Source organism: Lingula anatina, chromosome 1, assembly GCF_051362555.1.
Source record: "Lingula anatina isolate TDL-2025a chromosome 1, LinAna3.0, whole genome shotgun sequence".
Classification (NCBI taxonomy): Eukaryota; Metazoa; Brachiopoda; class Lingulata; order Lingulida; family Lingulidae; genus Lingula; species Lingula anatina.
Genome location: NC_141767.1, coordinates 48,209,897 through 48,224,454, shown reverse-complemented (window position 1 = coordinate 48,224,454; position 14,558 = coordinate 48,209,897). Strand labels below are relative to the sequence as shown.

The following is a 14,558-nucleotide window of genomic DNA, read 5'->3' as shown; positions in this document are numbered from 1 at the left end:
TTCACAGTTTTGTTACCCTGAGTGACAGGGCTCGTTCATTATAATGTTGCTAATATGGGTTATAAAAAATCAAGATCGAGTTGACAAATAGCTGTAAAATATTTCCAATTTTCTCAGTCGGTGTCTATCTCTATGGTCATATGCCTTGAGTATAACTTCTTGCTGACAGAGAGGCAGCTCCATCGAAAGTCTTTTCTTTGACACCTGAATGCAGTTGTGGTGATCACAGATTGGTACAAGAATGGGCCTTGAAATAAACAAATACTAAAGATAAAACTACATAACCTGAAAATTACGGCAAGATTCACAAATGGTTAATGTTCGTATTAAGGAAAATTGTACCTTGCAGTTAACGCTAGTCGACCTTCCAGACACAAGTCTCCATAGTTCGTTGAATTTACAAATCGTCCTTGAGCAAATCTGAAGGAATACATTAACAGCGGGTTCTTGGGTCTTCCACACCCAACTTATTATATCAAAACGCTGTTCTCGCTTGTAGGTATTTGTCGTGCCATGATTCTTACCTCGCCCTGGGCCATATGTAGAATCCCCGCAGGAAAGTGAATTAGCAATTCAGATCAAATCCATTTTCTCAAGGCTTAAATAGATGCATACTGGTCAAACTGCCGTCAAAAGACTGTAGGAAAGACTAAAGACTTGTTACAAACAATTTTGGGAACGTCTTTTTGAAATTGTTAGCATGGATGTGCCGATTAAAATCCGTGTCATTTTTGCGTGGATTGTTTTCATAAATCTAATCTCTTTAGGTAAGTACCTGTAGTGTTTGTATTCATTCTGATGTATACCATCATCCGTAAGAACTTCATATGAGTAAAGATGTAATTATTCATAGAAGCCGTGGTATCTCTCGTTTTGTTCACATTTACTGTCACTGCAAGTATAGTGTGATCGACCAGTTACAGATTTATACTTTCAAAAGACGATGGAGCGAATGCAGGTAAAGAGACTGCAGACAGACTGGTACTAAAGTTCAAGGGTAAGGTGGTAATCTACTTGGGGATAAATGGATTTTGATTCTGGTTGATTCTTTCTACGTAAACGTCACATTCTTATATTTGTATCTAAATGCATTTCTTAATTACGAACGAAAGTCTTTGCCATCTCTCTTTATTTCTTTTTATTTTATTTTTTTCTTTTTGATCAACTTTGGATAACTAATATGAATCGGTTCTTGATTTAAGGCGTCTACTGGTAAAACCAAGAATTATTTTTGATGTGTGTTTGCATCTTTAAATGTACAAGGCAGTTTTATCAATCTTTTTTAGTATCTTCGGATGTGTGTCAAATACCATTACTTTCCTTTTTATCCAGTTGTAAAATTCTAATCTGATAACTTAAAAGTAAAAGAGACTCACTACAGGTGAATGTTGACGTTTTTATGAATAATGAACTTGTGAAGTTTGCTGATAGCAAAATGACGGCGAACGCTGAGCCTCCCAGGAAGGGATATGCTGAATTTTCCACAAGATAACGCCATCCTTTAGCAATTTATACGACATTACAACTCTTAGAAAAAAGCTTAGAAAGAGATTTCTTTTTACTTTTCGTTTGTTAAAACCTTTAGTATGTATTAATATTTTTGGTGGTGGGGGGGGGGGGGGGGGGCGCTATTTATGGATCTACTCAACAAGGCACAAGAAGCCACATTCTAATTCGTTTAGAAATTTATTGATTGAGATAAGGAAATATGCATAAGTGATGATTCTAGCGGGGGGGGGGGGGGGGGGTGATGAATCATTTAAAATTCAGTTATCACGAAATGTTACAAAACTACTTAATGTACAAATATCAAAACTGATATGCTGAAGTAACAATTGTTTTTTCAGGTTCTTCGCAGTTTTGCTCTTCGATTCGTACTACTACAAGTCGTTGTTATCCATTCAGCTCTTGTAGCACAGGGGTTCTGTCTGTACCAGGTATTAGCGTAAGGCGGTATGAATGCGTTGGTGGAGGACGACCACCAACGATTGCCTTCGTTCGATGTACTGTCCAGTGCTCAGGTATATGTTTTCCCCCCTAACACACTCTTCATCAAAGTACGGTCACATTGAAAAATTGAACCACTTCTGTAATAAAGTAAACTTCAATTACTTCATAAGTGTGTAGTCTACTACTACTATGTTGTGTCGTTCCATTCATTCTGGTGTCCGGCTGTTGTTTTAGAGGCTATTCAACTTTCCCATTGTGACCACATCTTGCGTCTTTCAGTGTAATTTTTTCTTGATGCTTATTTTCCTGTGTATCATCCAATGCCGCCTTCGCCTTTTGATTTAATTAAGATACCGTTCCAAAGGCTTCTTTCACGTTTTCACCACTTCCTTTCATAAACAATGGTGCATGACCTCAAAATTCGATGTTTTTTCAACAGCCGATGAAGTTTGCGTGTTTCAAACGTATTTAAATACCGGTCGAATTAAGTAGGCATCTAAGTGTGCATACTTTAGGAAAAAATATCTCTAGGACCAAGAGTGAATGGAGGATGGACCGCCTGGTCAACTTGGTCAAGGTGTTCACGGACTTGTGGAGGCGGAAACAGAGTCCGCAGACGATCTTGTACAAGCCCTCCCCCGCAGAATGGCGGTTTAGATTGTCCTGGAAGTCCTACACAAAGTCAATCTTGTAACACCAATCCATGTGAGTTTCCGATATTGTGTTATGTTATGTTAACACTCTCTTGATTATATTATATTATATTATATTATATTATATTATATTATATTATATAATATAATATTAAAATGTATGATTTCAAGAAGGTACCCTGTAAGGGTCTGCAAAACCCGGTCACTTCAATAATCTCATTTTGTCAAAGTACCTACTGAATTTTCCTTTATGAATTGTATCAACTTTTTCGGCTTTTTTTTCGCATCACTTGTATTTAATTGTTCCTCTCAATATTTCTGTTTAAAAAATTACACATTCATTTTAACACTGTCATATTTCGCTCGGTGGTTTTAATTTAGGTAGGGTTATAGGACATTGGGAAGGTTGGTCCGTTTGTTCTACAACCTGTGGCAGAGGAATGGAGACACGACGCAGACGTTGTACTGGAAACTGTTCAGGAGTGTCGCTGGCACAGACAAGGGACTGTAACATAAGAGAATGTTCAGGTACTATACCTTGAAGAAAAGCTCTCTCTCTGTCTCTCTCTCTCTCTCTTGATAGATTTGAATTATTTAATGGTGTGAGTCAAAGAGGCCATTTAATCTAAAAGCAGAACCAGTAAAGCAAAGGCAACAGCGAAATTCGACAGACTATACAGTAATATTATTATATTTAAAAGCCTGTCGATTTAGGTAGGCCTATAAGTGTACATACTTTAAGAGAAAAATATCTCTATGACAAAAAGTGAATGGAGGATGGACGGCCTGGTCAACTTGGTCAAGGTGTTCACGGACTTGTGGAGGCGGAAACAGAGTCCGCAGACGATCTTGTACAAGCCCTCCCCCGAAGAATGGCGGTTTAGATTGTCCTGGAAGTCCTACACAAAGTCAATCTTGTAACACCAATCCATGTGAGTTTCCGATATTATATTATATTATATTATATTATATTATATTATATTATATTATATTATTAAAATGTATGATCTCGATTTTTACCTGATTTAAAGAAGGTACCCTGTAAGGGTCTGCAAAACCCGGTCACTTCAATAATCTCATTTTGTTGAAGTACCTACCGAATTTTCCTTTAAGAATTGTACCAACTTTTTCGGCTTTTTTGGCATCACTTGCACTTACTTGTTCCTCTCAATATTTCTTTTTTGAAAAAATACACATTCATTTTAACACTGTCAGATTTCGCTCGGTGGTTTTAATCTAGGTAGGGTTATAGGAAATTGGGAAGGTTGGTCCGTTTGTTCTACAACCTGTGGCAGAGGAATGCAGACACGACGCAGACGTTGCACTGGAAACTGTCCAGGAGTGTCGCTGGCACAGACAAGGGACTGTAACATAAGAGAATGTCCAGGTACCTTGAAGAAAAGCTCTCTCTCTTTCTCTTTTTTTCTCTCTCTCTCCCTCTCTTTTGATAGATTTGAATTATCTAATGGTGTGAGTCAAAGAGGCCATTTAATCTAAAAGCAGAACCAGTAAAGCAAAGGCAACAGCGAAATTTGACAGACTATACAGTAATATTATTAAGAGCAACCACAGTTACCCACCCTTGGTTTCAGAGCACTAATGGCAACGTTTTCTAATTATCTTTATTGGATCCCCATTGTTATGCAGATTTCAAACTGTTTTCATCACACTTACATAGCTATCCATCAGGCCTATGTTTTTGTCACTGAATCCGTGTTTAAGTTGGGGTATACTTCATATCCCGACTTGAACACGGAATCAATGTTTAAGTCGGGATATAAAGTATACCCCGACTTAAACACGGATTCATTGTTTAAGTCGGGGTATACTTTATATCGTAGTGAACGGCGGATGGACTCCTTGGTCGCCGTGGTCGGCGTGTTCAGCTGCAGGAAGAAGATATCGCAGACGGTCTTGCACTAACCCTCCACCTAGGTATGGAGGGGCCTCTTGCCCGGGATCGCCGCTGGAATTTGGCTCTTGCAGTCAGAGTAAGTGATTTAAGAGTTTATCGCGTTTAAAATGCTAAATATATACAGGTAAAGAATCTAAGGTATATAGATATCTTGAACTAGTTATTAATTTTATTCAGGGCAGTCAGTTTACCTGTTGTTCTAAATTGTGTGTAAACTCTTGGACAAATACAAATGTTTTATTCGTACGCACCAGATAGACGAAAATCACTGAGGCACCATCTTTTTAATTTCAGCTGTAGCTGTCAATGGTGGATGGGCACCTTGGGGATCTTGGTCTACTTGTTCTCAGCAGTGCAATGGACAAAGAACACGGGAGAGAACCTGTTCCAGACCTGCTCCACAACATGGCGGCAGACCCTGCCCTGGGGGAAACTCCGAGACAAGTACCTGCAATGTGGGGGCATGTCCGAGTATGTGAAATTTAACTTCATTCACACTGGTTTTTGTGTGTTTTAAAGATAATAAAGGAGTCGACATTCCTCCCTTTATGCCGAGTTGTAAAGCATTTTTGGTCACCCCTTTTCTAAAAATACTGAAGACTTATCCTACTTCTTGTCCTCCCTCGCGGTATTATTATACTGTTATGTACAATTTGTTACTATTATTATAATGTTTCGTTGGCAAATGTCTAAGTTGTAATTTTCTACCGGGTAGTTACTCCATAGGCCCACATAGTGTTGCTTCTTTTTAGAAACATTTTTCTGAAATTTTTATCTGTTGTATCCTGTTGCTCTAGTACCGTGTGACAGTCTTTCCACCATTTTATTCTAAAAAAATATCACCCTCCAGGCATCCGCCTTTGAAAAGAAATCATCTTATTTAACATTGTTATCACACCATATAATATTCCAACGTTACGATTCTACCAGGTTGCGGTGTAGGTCAGGTCTCCCCGAGTGTCCTACAGCAGCAAAGGATAGTCGGAGGCACGACGGCCGAACCCAACAGCTGGCCGTGGCAGGTACTTCTAGTGACCAGTTCAAACCAGGCGCCATGCGGGGGGACACTGGTCAGCAACCAGTGGGTGGTCACGGCTGGGCACTGTGTGGCCAGGTAAGATGGGCATTAAAACTTTATCTTTGATACAAAACTGGTGCAAAAGTATTCGTGCACAAGAGAGTACTTATATAAATATAAAATTTAAAACAAACGTGCATACACATCAATATCGTTTAAGAGATCGAAAAGTGTTTTGCGGGGGAAAAATTCCCCAAGTTGGCGAGTTGTACATTATTTTCTTAGATTATATCGAAGAATAAAATACCAAAGAAAATTGCTTTGGGTTTGTGAGAGGAACTGATACTTTCCATTTAGATATGAAAAACGAAGCGGAAAGAAAAAAAAATACTATAGTGTTCAAATATTTCATATTTCTGGTTTTCTCTGTTCTACAGCCGACTAGACCCTGGCTCCTGGAGAGTGCGTGTGGGCGAGCACGACCTTACAACCTTCAGCAGCATTCAGAGAGATATCCCGGTATCCAGAGTGGTTCCTCACCCAGGTTTTGATGAATCTACTTTAATCAACGATATCGCCTTGGTACGACTCAGTCAGCCGGTGACTCACAGTGATAAGATAACACCAGTCTGTATTCCAACTAAGGATGTGACAGCAGGGACGAAATGTGTGGCGACTGGATGGGGAGTGACTTCAGAATCAGGTAAACAAATATAGAAACGTTTGTAAAAAAATATATAGTTTCTTTCAAGCTGTTTGTACAAACGTTGAAATATGCGCCCGTGTTCTTTAATGTGTGCATGTGAGCGCCAATGAAAGCTGATGACGAAATAAAAAAAAAAAAAAAAAAAAAAACAAATTGATTTTTTAATTCAATTTTAGGAAGTCGCCCAGATTTGCTCCAGCAGGTAGTGTTGAGTGTCGTCGCTCGCTCCACGTGCAGGTTGCGCTCTTATATAGGCAGTTTTATAAAAGACACAATGATCTGTGCGGGTGGAGAAGACGGAAAAGACGCTTGCAATGTGAGTAAATCCATTGGTTTGTTACGTCGTTTATGTGCACTCCTCACTATTCTGCTAACAATATTTTCCATTAACAATCTTTTTTATAGAAAAATTCTAGAAAGCGAGTTTGGTTACCGTGTTTTAAGTGAGTGGATAGATTGAAATTGATTTTGGGCATTAATGGAAAAGTACCAAAACCGACATCAATTCCGTTTGGCGCCTGTGAATTTACCCTATACCTTGAAGTGTGCCTTCAGGCCCAACAAAGAAGCACATGGATGTCGATATTCTCACACGTTCCAAAATAAATGTACTTCGGTAAATGATGATAATAAAAATAATAATAAACGTGTCATTTGGAGAATTCTAGTTGTGATCAATACGTATGCATCATTTAAAAACCTTTCTAAAGCACGAATGCGTTTGCGTTCATTATAGTCTTATTTTGTGTTTTCATTCACTTATAACATTTCCTTGTTTGCAACCCATTCATAATGTAAAAAAGTAGTGTTTTCAAGGCTATCAAACCGGCCTGTCTCTTTTTTAGGGCGACTCGGGCGGCCCTCTGGTGTGTCTTGAGGACGGTCGCTTTATTCTCCAGGGTGTGACCAGTTTTGGTATTGGCTGTGGTCGACCTATGAAACCTGGTGTTTATACCCGCGTGGCGCTGTATTCAGAGTGGATTCAACGACACATCAATACATGAACAAGACTAAAAAATTGATAGATTTATGCTTACCTATTTCTGTTTTACGAAGATAATGCGATGTGGGGCAGCGAAATCCGGAGTTTTTGCCTCTAGAAATGTGCACCACCTATTCTGCCTTATAATATTATAATATCTTTATTATTTTTAATATTTTTAATATCATTTTATTTATTTGTTTATCAGTGAAATATTTAAAGAATTCAAATTTCAATATTGCCCAATAAAAGCCCTGGACTTCAGAGCTGACTGCAAGATTTCGGTAAGAGCACATTTTCAAGTCTGGCTTCAATAATTGAAAGGGCTTACAATAATATTGATAGTGATACGACTAAGACAAGAAAGCCTAATAAGGTTAATTCAAGAAGAGCATTTTTGAGCCAAACTTCTAACTAAGTAGACCCTATTTATTAAAAAATGTATCAACCATTTATCAAGTGTGAACAGATAATTTGATGCTGAACAAGATAATTTGAAGGCGACAGAGCACTTGTTTCTAATCTAATTTTATATCTTAGACCTTAGCAACAGATAAGAGGCATTTTAATTTTCAATATCTAAGATGTAATGTACCTCTATAAATGTATTTGATTCAAGCTCCTAGTAGCAAAAAAGAATGAATGAATATGATGCTAGATAGACCTATATATATAACGGTATAGTTTAGATGGTGTGATTTGGTATATCAGTGACCTAGATACTGTATCTGAATCATTGCCTTTTTAGAGAGAAAGAATGAGTATGGAAAGTAGAGGAAATGTGTTATTCTAACTGTTATAAATGCTTAGTAAATTGGATGTGAGCACATAAAAACGGGTCTTTTATTATGTGAACCTCTCGCTAGGTTGAATTCATCCTCACAAACTGGTAATCCATACTTAGAAAAAAAACTTAAGGCCGTGCGAACTTTGTTCCTGAAATGCTGCTGACTAAAATGGCAGTGGGTCCAAAATAAGTGCACGCGAACTTGTACTGAAGAAATTCCAATTTGTTTTTAGAAAAATAAACATGATGATATCAGCAATTTTAGTTCAGATTGAACCGAAAACGAGAACAGCTCATTCCCAACGAAAAAAAGGGTTGTTCTCAGCCAAGACACACTTCCGTGACTTAGAGGTAACATTGGTGGAAAACGAGAGGATTTTGAAAAATGAATGCGTTTTCAAAAACATGGGAATAAAAACAAGCTGTTACTACTGTTTATTCTACAGTTTGGCACACCCCAAGACCCCCACCTTCAAACAAAACACACACACACACACACACACTTAAAAGAGAGGATCCCATTGGGCAGTAGTGGTCACAACAGTTCATACATTTTTATTCATATCTCACTATAAATGCAAATCGAAAATCCTGAAAATCACAAATCACCGGGTATTATGACTTCGTTTCACGAAGGGCGAAGAATAAAAATCGGCACTGGAATGGAGTGCTTCACGGATCACTCTAAAAAAATGAACGTTTCAGACATTCGCGAATTCAAAGTGGCTTTCTCGGGTCCCAAAGGACCCCCCCCCCCTAAAAAGAGGTACTCTTGTCCTTTTATGCCACACAGTTGACCGGGTTACAGATGTGTTACCAAGTGAGTGCATGCGTACTAAGGAAACATAAATAGTTACCCAATCAGCATGTATGACTAACACATGTCAATTTTTTTTATATTCCTTATTTTATCCAGGCAACCTGGATAAAAAAAAGAGGAAAAAAGAGGGGGTACGGTTCAAAATTGATCTGCCATTATCCCTTCGCCCCCCCCCCCTTCCTCCGAATCGACAACTGCCTGTATTTGGGTAGGGCAGTATGCCATTTGAAATAGTACTTTAGAAAATTTTTGACTTTTCACCCATTGCCGGCCCCCTCTTCTACTCCCCCCCCTTCCCCCCCCCCCCCCCCCCCCCACACACACACACACTTAGTAGGCAGTCTCCTCCTCTTCTACCACCCCCTCTCTAATGGGATTAGCAACCTAACAGCGCAACAATCCACTGATACATTTGTTGTCTCCTGATTCCTATAACCTTGAGATAATTTTTGCACTGAAAAAACCGCACAACCTTCCGGACTCCTGTTTATTTTGGCTGCTACGCAGTGATCAAACTCCAACTCACATCACCTGATTCCCTCAAATGCCTGGGCCCTATAAATAGTCAGTTCAAGCATCAGAAAAACACACGGACATCATAACGCAGAAGATATATGATGGAAAAGATCGTCATAGTGGTTGTTTCCGTACTTGCCACAAGTTCGGCAGGATGGTTTGATACATGTAAGTGTCCAGGTCCGTAGCCAGGGGGGGTTCGGGGGGTTAGAAAGAACCGCCCCTTTTGCTGGGAAAAGGTCCACTCTGGGTAAAACTTGATCTAGGTACATGAAGTTTTCATGGGAAAAGGTCCACTTTTTCAGAAAAAGAACCTCCCTTTTGAAATTGCTGGCTACGGGCCTGAGTGTAATAACATATTTTTTCAGTTATAGATTACAGTTAGAATTATAGGGTCATTCCGTTGTATTTTTCCCCTTTATGACAAACATTTCTTGACACTTACCGGTTTGCCTCAGGAATACGCAGATATGGCCTTTCTCACATCGCGCGGAATATTTGTCTGTATCGCAACAGTTTGAGATATCTTAACAAGTAATATCACTTCGGGCAGTTTTGCCCTCTTTCACGTGTTCGTTTCCAAATGTTTGGACAATCAAAATTAACCTCGTTTACTGGTCGTGAAGAGCTCGAGAACTCCGTTTACTGTTAGATAACTCTCTCACGAAATAACCAGACTTTATCAGTTGTCAGTCTGTCAAAGCTTTATGATAAGGGTAAGATAATTGCCCAGCACGACGCGAAAGTAACTAGTCTAGTGTACACTGTAGGTGCAGTGGCAATGCATTGTTTTTATTTAGATTAGACACATTTGTATCGATACATACGTTACTGATATTAGAAGTATAAATATTTTGATGCATCTAGAAAGATCTACATAATAGTTGTTAAATAAAGTCCGAGCTTTCGGCCCCTGGGCCTTCTTCGGGGATTATGAACAAAAAGTAGCAAAACATAACTACTTTTTGTTCATAATCCCCGAAGAAGGCCCAGGGGCCGAAAGCTCAGACTTTATTTAACAACTATTATGTAGATCTTTCTAGATGCATCAAAATATTTATACTTCTAATATTACCAAGATCTATACGGTGAATCAACATGAATCCTCATACGTTACTGATACATACGTTACCAAATTGAGCGTAGATTGTTGTTGTTGTTTACGTTGTTATACGTCGATGCAACTGTGTGAGTGCGTGCGACGTCATGCACGCATGTTTGTTTTTACGTCGGAAATTTCTCTTTGTTAGATTGTCATACAGAGTTTAATATCCATCGATACATACATTACCTTTGTTTTCAATAACTGTTAGCTGCTTCCAACATCTGGTGAGTCAACACCTATTTTTTTACTGTACATGTATATTAGGTTACAATTAAATAGAAACAGGACAAAAGATGTAAGTTGTCTTCAAACTATTTGTTAAAATTATCCACATGATACATGAAATTAGAATTTTGGACTAGCTGAATCATAATTCTATACCGTACCAAATGGCACCGTTCGCCCTCTAAAATACCAAAATTTTTCGGGGCCATTCAGCGGGCCCCGCACCTTATGCCATACGCATACGCGGACCCCCCCCCCCCCCCTTCAAACAATCCTGGATCCGCCCCTGAGTTACACTCAAACGAACTAGCTAGTTTAAAAAATAATCTGCCATATTTTGTACACTCGAAACGCTCTTTTTGCAGGTCTATTGCATACTTCAAAGCTTGCAAATATATTTTCTTCATCTCAGTCAAACTAATATTTCATGTTTTATTCGTAATAACTTTTTAAAACTCGTCACTCTGAAAATTCTGAAAAGGGGATGCAAAATTAAAAAAATTATTATACAAGTTTACCTGAAAGTTGCATATCTGACATTACAACTGTCAATGAATATTTGTTTTTCAGTCCCACAGCCAGAATGGAGAGACCTTTCCGGTGAGTGTGAATTGCCTTTTAAAATGACCTACTGTAGTTCCGACAGTTTAGTCTCTCTCTCTCTCTCTCTCTCTCTCTCTCTCTCTCTCTTACGCACACAGAAAAACAATTGTACTGCATTTGACGACTACCAATCTCCTATCCATGTACATTATTCAGCTCCAACAACTCTTTCGATACCACCTTTGCGATCTTTATGCGAACGGAATGGGTGTGCTCAAAGCTGTTATAAGGTAGTCAATGCCTATATAATTACATTGTCCATAGTTAAGGGAATAAATAGATGTATATATATATTTGGAATATAATTTTCTCTCTCATTGTCATCAGTTACCTTCGGGAGCTTCAGTCGGTTACCAAGGAAGGCAGAGGACGCTATAAGTAGCGGTTGGATACTGGACAAGCCATGTAGTGGTGAGCAAAAATGGATCTCAATTCATATTCAAATACATTTTTACAAAGTGAATAATAATAAATGGGCGTTCAATTGAAACGAAATCGATAATCCGTGCACCGATATTGAAAAAAAAATGAAAGTATCCATTTATTCTGTAGGAAATAACCCTTATTTTGGGAACCGGTATATCCTAGATGGTGATGTTTCTACCATGCTTCTCTTTGATAAACAAGGCTACATTGCAGGGATCCAGACAAAGGTAAGGATCCGCAATAAAATTAGGTAATCGACCTCCTGGATAAACCCATTTTTTGTGTCTCTCATTTACTCTAGCATTTGTTTCAACTTTGGATATATGGATAGCGGAGAGCATTTCTGTAAGAATGACCTGCAAAAACAGTCCTCTTTCAAAAAACAATTGCTGTAACTTTTACAGTGAATGGCATTTCTTTTAAGATTCCAAAGACAGATGAATACCCTGACGCCAAAATCAGAAAGTTTTTCATCGAAGAAGATGGCGCTATGGTTATAACTGCTTATTTCGTCCAAGACCCTTGTAAGTATTATCCTAACATACTAAGACTATCCCTGACACTTACAATAAACCAGACAATAAACGCATTGGGGATGAATTCAAGAAACTTGTGAAACTTATATAAGACCAATTTTTTCAGATGTTCACTGGATTTTTGGGTCTTTTAAGCTGGAAGTATATTTGTTAAGAGATGGAAGTTACATTTGAAACCTATTGACAGATAGTTTTTGAGGTAAAAAAAGGTGTAGATCCCACCAAAAGTGTATTTGAAATTTTAATTTGACAAATAATTCCAATTCAAAAGATATTCGTCACCCAAAGCCAATCTTTCATTTATTTATTTATGTTTTCACATGGGCTTCATAATGTTTGTTCACATTGATTCTATCAAAAACGTCACTCCCCAGTGCTGTTTTTCCATTTTGTCTTGAGTATGACCAAATAAGGACACCCCTTGCTTGATTACAATAAATATGCATATTTCCCTAGCAACCATATGTACCACAGGACGCACAGCGCAGCAGTTTCAGGAGGAGGGGACAGGGACCGCACTTCACATCCAAAGCGGCTCAAACCCTCGCACTGACTTGATGACCATCCCCATGCTCCAGTCCGACATGGCGGGGACACAGTGGACAGAAGGACAATGCTTTTGGGGCATGGGTAAATATGGCTTATATCAGCTTCCATTTATTTGTGACCACGCTATTATCAAATAACCAACCTCTGATTAGTTATTATTGGCCGTAATTTTAACATTCGATCACTACACGGGAGTAATTGTATTTCTTGAATAAACATCCAATCTGTTTACATACTGCATGGTCACATTGTAGAAAAACAGATAATAGAAAGCATTAGACCAATATATTTTCCTCTCCAGGTAAACACTACTGGTATAATGTACGCAGAGATATGGACTGTAAAGAATTTTATCCTGTCTTCGCCATGTACAACAACGGAAAACTGAATTCGTTTGGTTGGGCCTTTTACGGGCACTTCTCATCCTCCCGATACGAACACCCGTCCAATACCAATTTAGAGGTAAACGGCAGGATTTTTTAATATGTGATGTGTTGAAGGTGGCTGTCAGATCTAGCCACACCCAATAGAATAATACGTTAACCTCCATCAATACAAGGTCAGAAAGGTCAAATGTCAGAAAGGTCAGATCCTGATATTTTATACAAAATTAGTAAATTATTTTTGATGAAAATTTTTGTTCACTTGTGGTGGAAAATATTTTGTATAAGGTAGCATAGCACACTTTAAAAATTCTTGAACAGTGATCTTTTTTTATAAAGAGTGATTTATTATCAATTTCTTAATCAGGAATATTTTTCGTAATATTATAAATATACATGTTTATATTAGTAGTTAAAACTTTACATCTTGCTATTTCTTCACAATTTCAGTTCTTCATGAAGCCGGTTCCCACTTGTTTGACCTCGGGGGAATTTAACGGGTTTTCCACAATTCACATATACCTGGACCGTCGTCCATACTTTAATTTCTGCTAATAACCAGGTGGTAGAAAAATCAAACGTCAATTCTCTTCTGGAAGATGTTGATTCTGATCTTGCCATTATTGAAAATGGACAGAAATTTAGTTCTGAAATAGACTAATTGTGCATTGAATTGTGACAGTGCGTTGAAATGTGTTAGATGAGCCACAATAGTTCAGACACATTGCACGTGCCCTATGAAACGATTATGCAAATGTGTTTAATAGTCTACCTTAAAAGACATATGCAATGTGATATATATATATATATATATATATATATATATATATATATATATATATATATATATATAACTGTGCATTGAAAGATTTTTTTGATAATGAACATAATTCTGTAGTATCGAACATTTCAGCGTCTTGCTGTGTCGTAACATAAACAAGCAAAAAAAAAAAAAAAGTGATTTCCACGTTAATTTGAATAAAATCAACCAAGGATGTTTGCTAGCAGTTAACTTGAAACATTTGCCTCCAGTTTTTCTTTCAGTTAAAAAAAGCATTTGCTTACGAGGTGCAGGCATTTGTTTGCTTTGGCAGATAATTTACCAAAAAGATGAGGCAATCTTAGAAATTTGTCGACTGGCTAAGTTCTTTGGCCTAATGAAAGTAAAAATGTCAACTGAATTTCCACCCTCAATATCACTCTGTATGATAGTAAGTGAACACAGAATATACTTCTTTTTTTGTCATTTCGTTCATCGATCAACCTAATCATCAATCTTGGTACACAAACAGAATCAGTAAAAAGCGGATAAGTCGTTGGGGGGAAGTGCAAATTGACAATCAGGGGAATTCTAGTCGAATGATACATGTCATTGCATCCATAT

The 14,558-nt window shown here is 38.0% G+C and overlaps 2 protein-coding genes across 2 annotated transcripts; both read left to right on the top strand.

Annotated features, from left to right (window-relative positions):
* The first annotated feature begins 98 nt into the window (after positions 1-98).
* LOC106172358 (uncharacterized) lies at positions 99-8,270 on the top strand. Its single transcript, XM_013553018.2, has 12 exons — positions 99-767; positions 1,848-2,021; positions 2,482-2,655; positions 2,985-3,131; positions 3,371-3,535; positions 3,844-3,990; positions 4,445-4,594; positions 4,813-4,989; positions 5,449-5,632; positions 5,974-6,239; positions 6,419-6,558; positions 7,088-8,270. Exons 1-12 carry the CDS (start codon positions 701-703, stop codon positions 7,244-7,246), a joined length of 1,950 nt encoding a protein of 649 aa, XP_013408472.2. The 5' UTR covers positions 99-700; the 3' UTR covers positions 7,247-8,270.
* A 1,081-nt stretch (positions 8,271-9,351) lies between these two features.
* On the top strand, positions 9,352-14,420 carry LOC106172134 (uncharacterized). Its single transcript, XM_013552737.3, has 8 exons — positions 9,352-9,515; positions 11,248-11,277; positions 11,608-11,691; positions 11,833-11,933; positions 12,131-12,230; positions 12,699-12,872; positions 13,093-13,253; positions 13,625-14,420. The coding sequence occupies exons 1-8, from the start codon at positions 9,446-9,448 to the stop codon at positions 13,727-13,729; spliced, it is 825 nt and encodes a 274-aa protein (XP_013408191.2). The 5' UTR covers positions 9,352-9,445; the 3' UTR covers positions 13,730-14,420.
* The last annotated feature ends 138 nt before the right edge of the window (positions 14,421-14,558 follow it).

Excerpts from the sequence above, each read along its gene's own strand:
- LOC106172358 (XM_013553018.2), top strand. The coding sequence starts at position 701 with ATGGATGTGCCGATTAAAATCCGTGTCATTTTTGCGTGGATTGTTTTC. Across the intron at positions 5,633-5,973 it reads GCTGGGCACTGTGTGGCCAG|CCGACTAGACCCTGGCTCCT; the intron begins GTAAGATGGGCA and ends TCTGTTCTACAG. Across the intron at positions 6,240-6,418 it reads GGGAGTGACTTCAGAATCAG|GAAGTCGCCCAGATTTGCTC; the intron begins GTAAACAAATAT and ends ATTCAATTTTAG.
- LOC106172134 (XM_013552737.3), top strand. The coding sequence starts at position 9,446 with ATGATGGAAAAGATCGTCATAGTGGTTGTTTCCGTACTTGCCACAAGT. Across the intron at positions 11,278-11,607 it reads AGAATGGAGAGACCTTTCCG|TTACCTTCGGGAGCTTCAGT; the intron begins GTGAGTGTGAAT and ends CATTGTCATCAG. Across the intron at positions 11,934-12,130 it reads TTGCAGGGATCCAGACAAAG|ATTCCAAAGACAGATGAATA; the intron begins GTAAGGATCCGC and ends ATTTCTTTTAAG.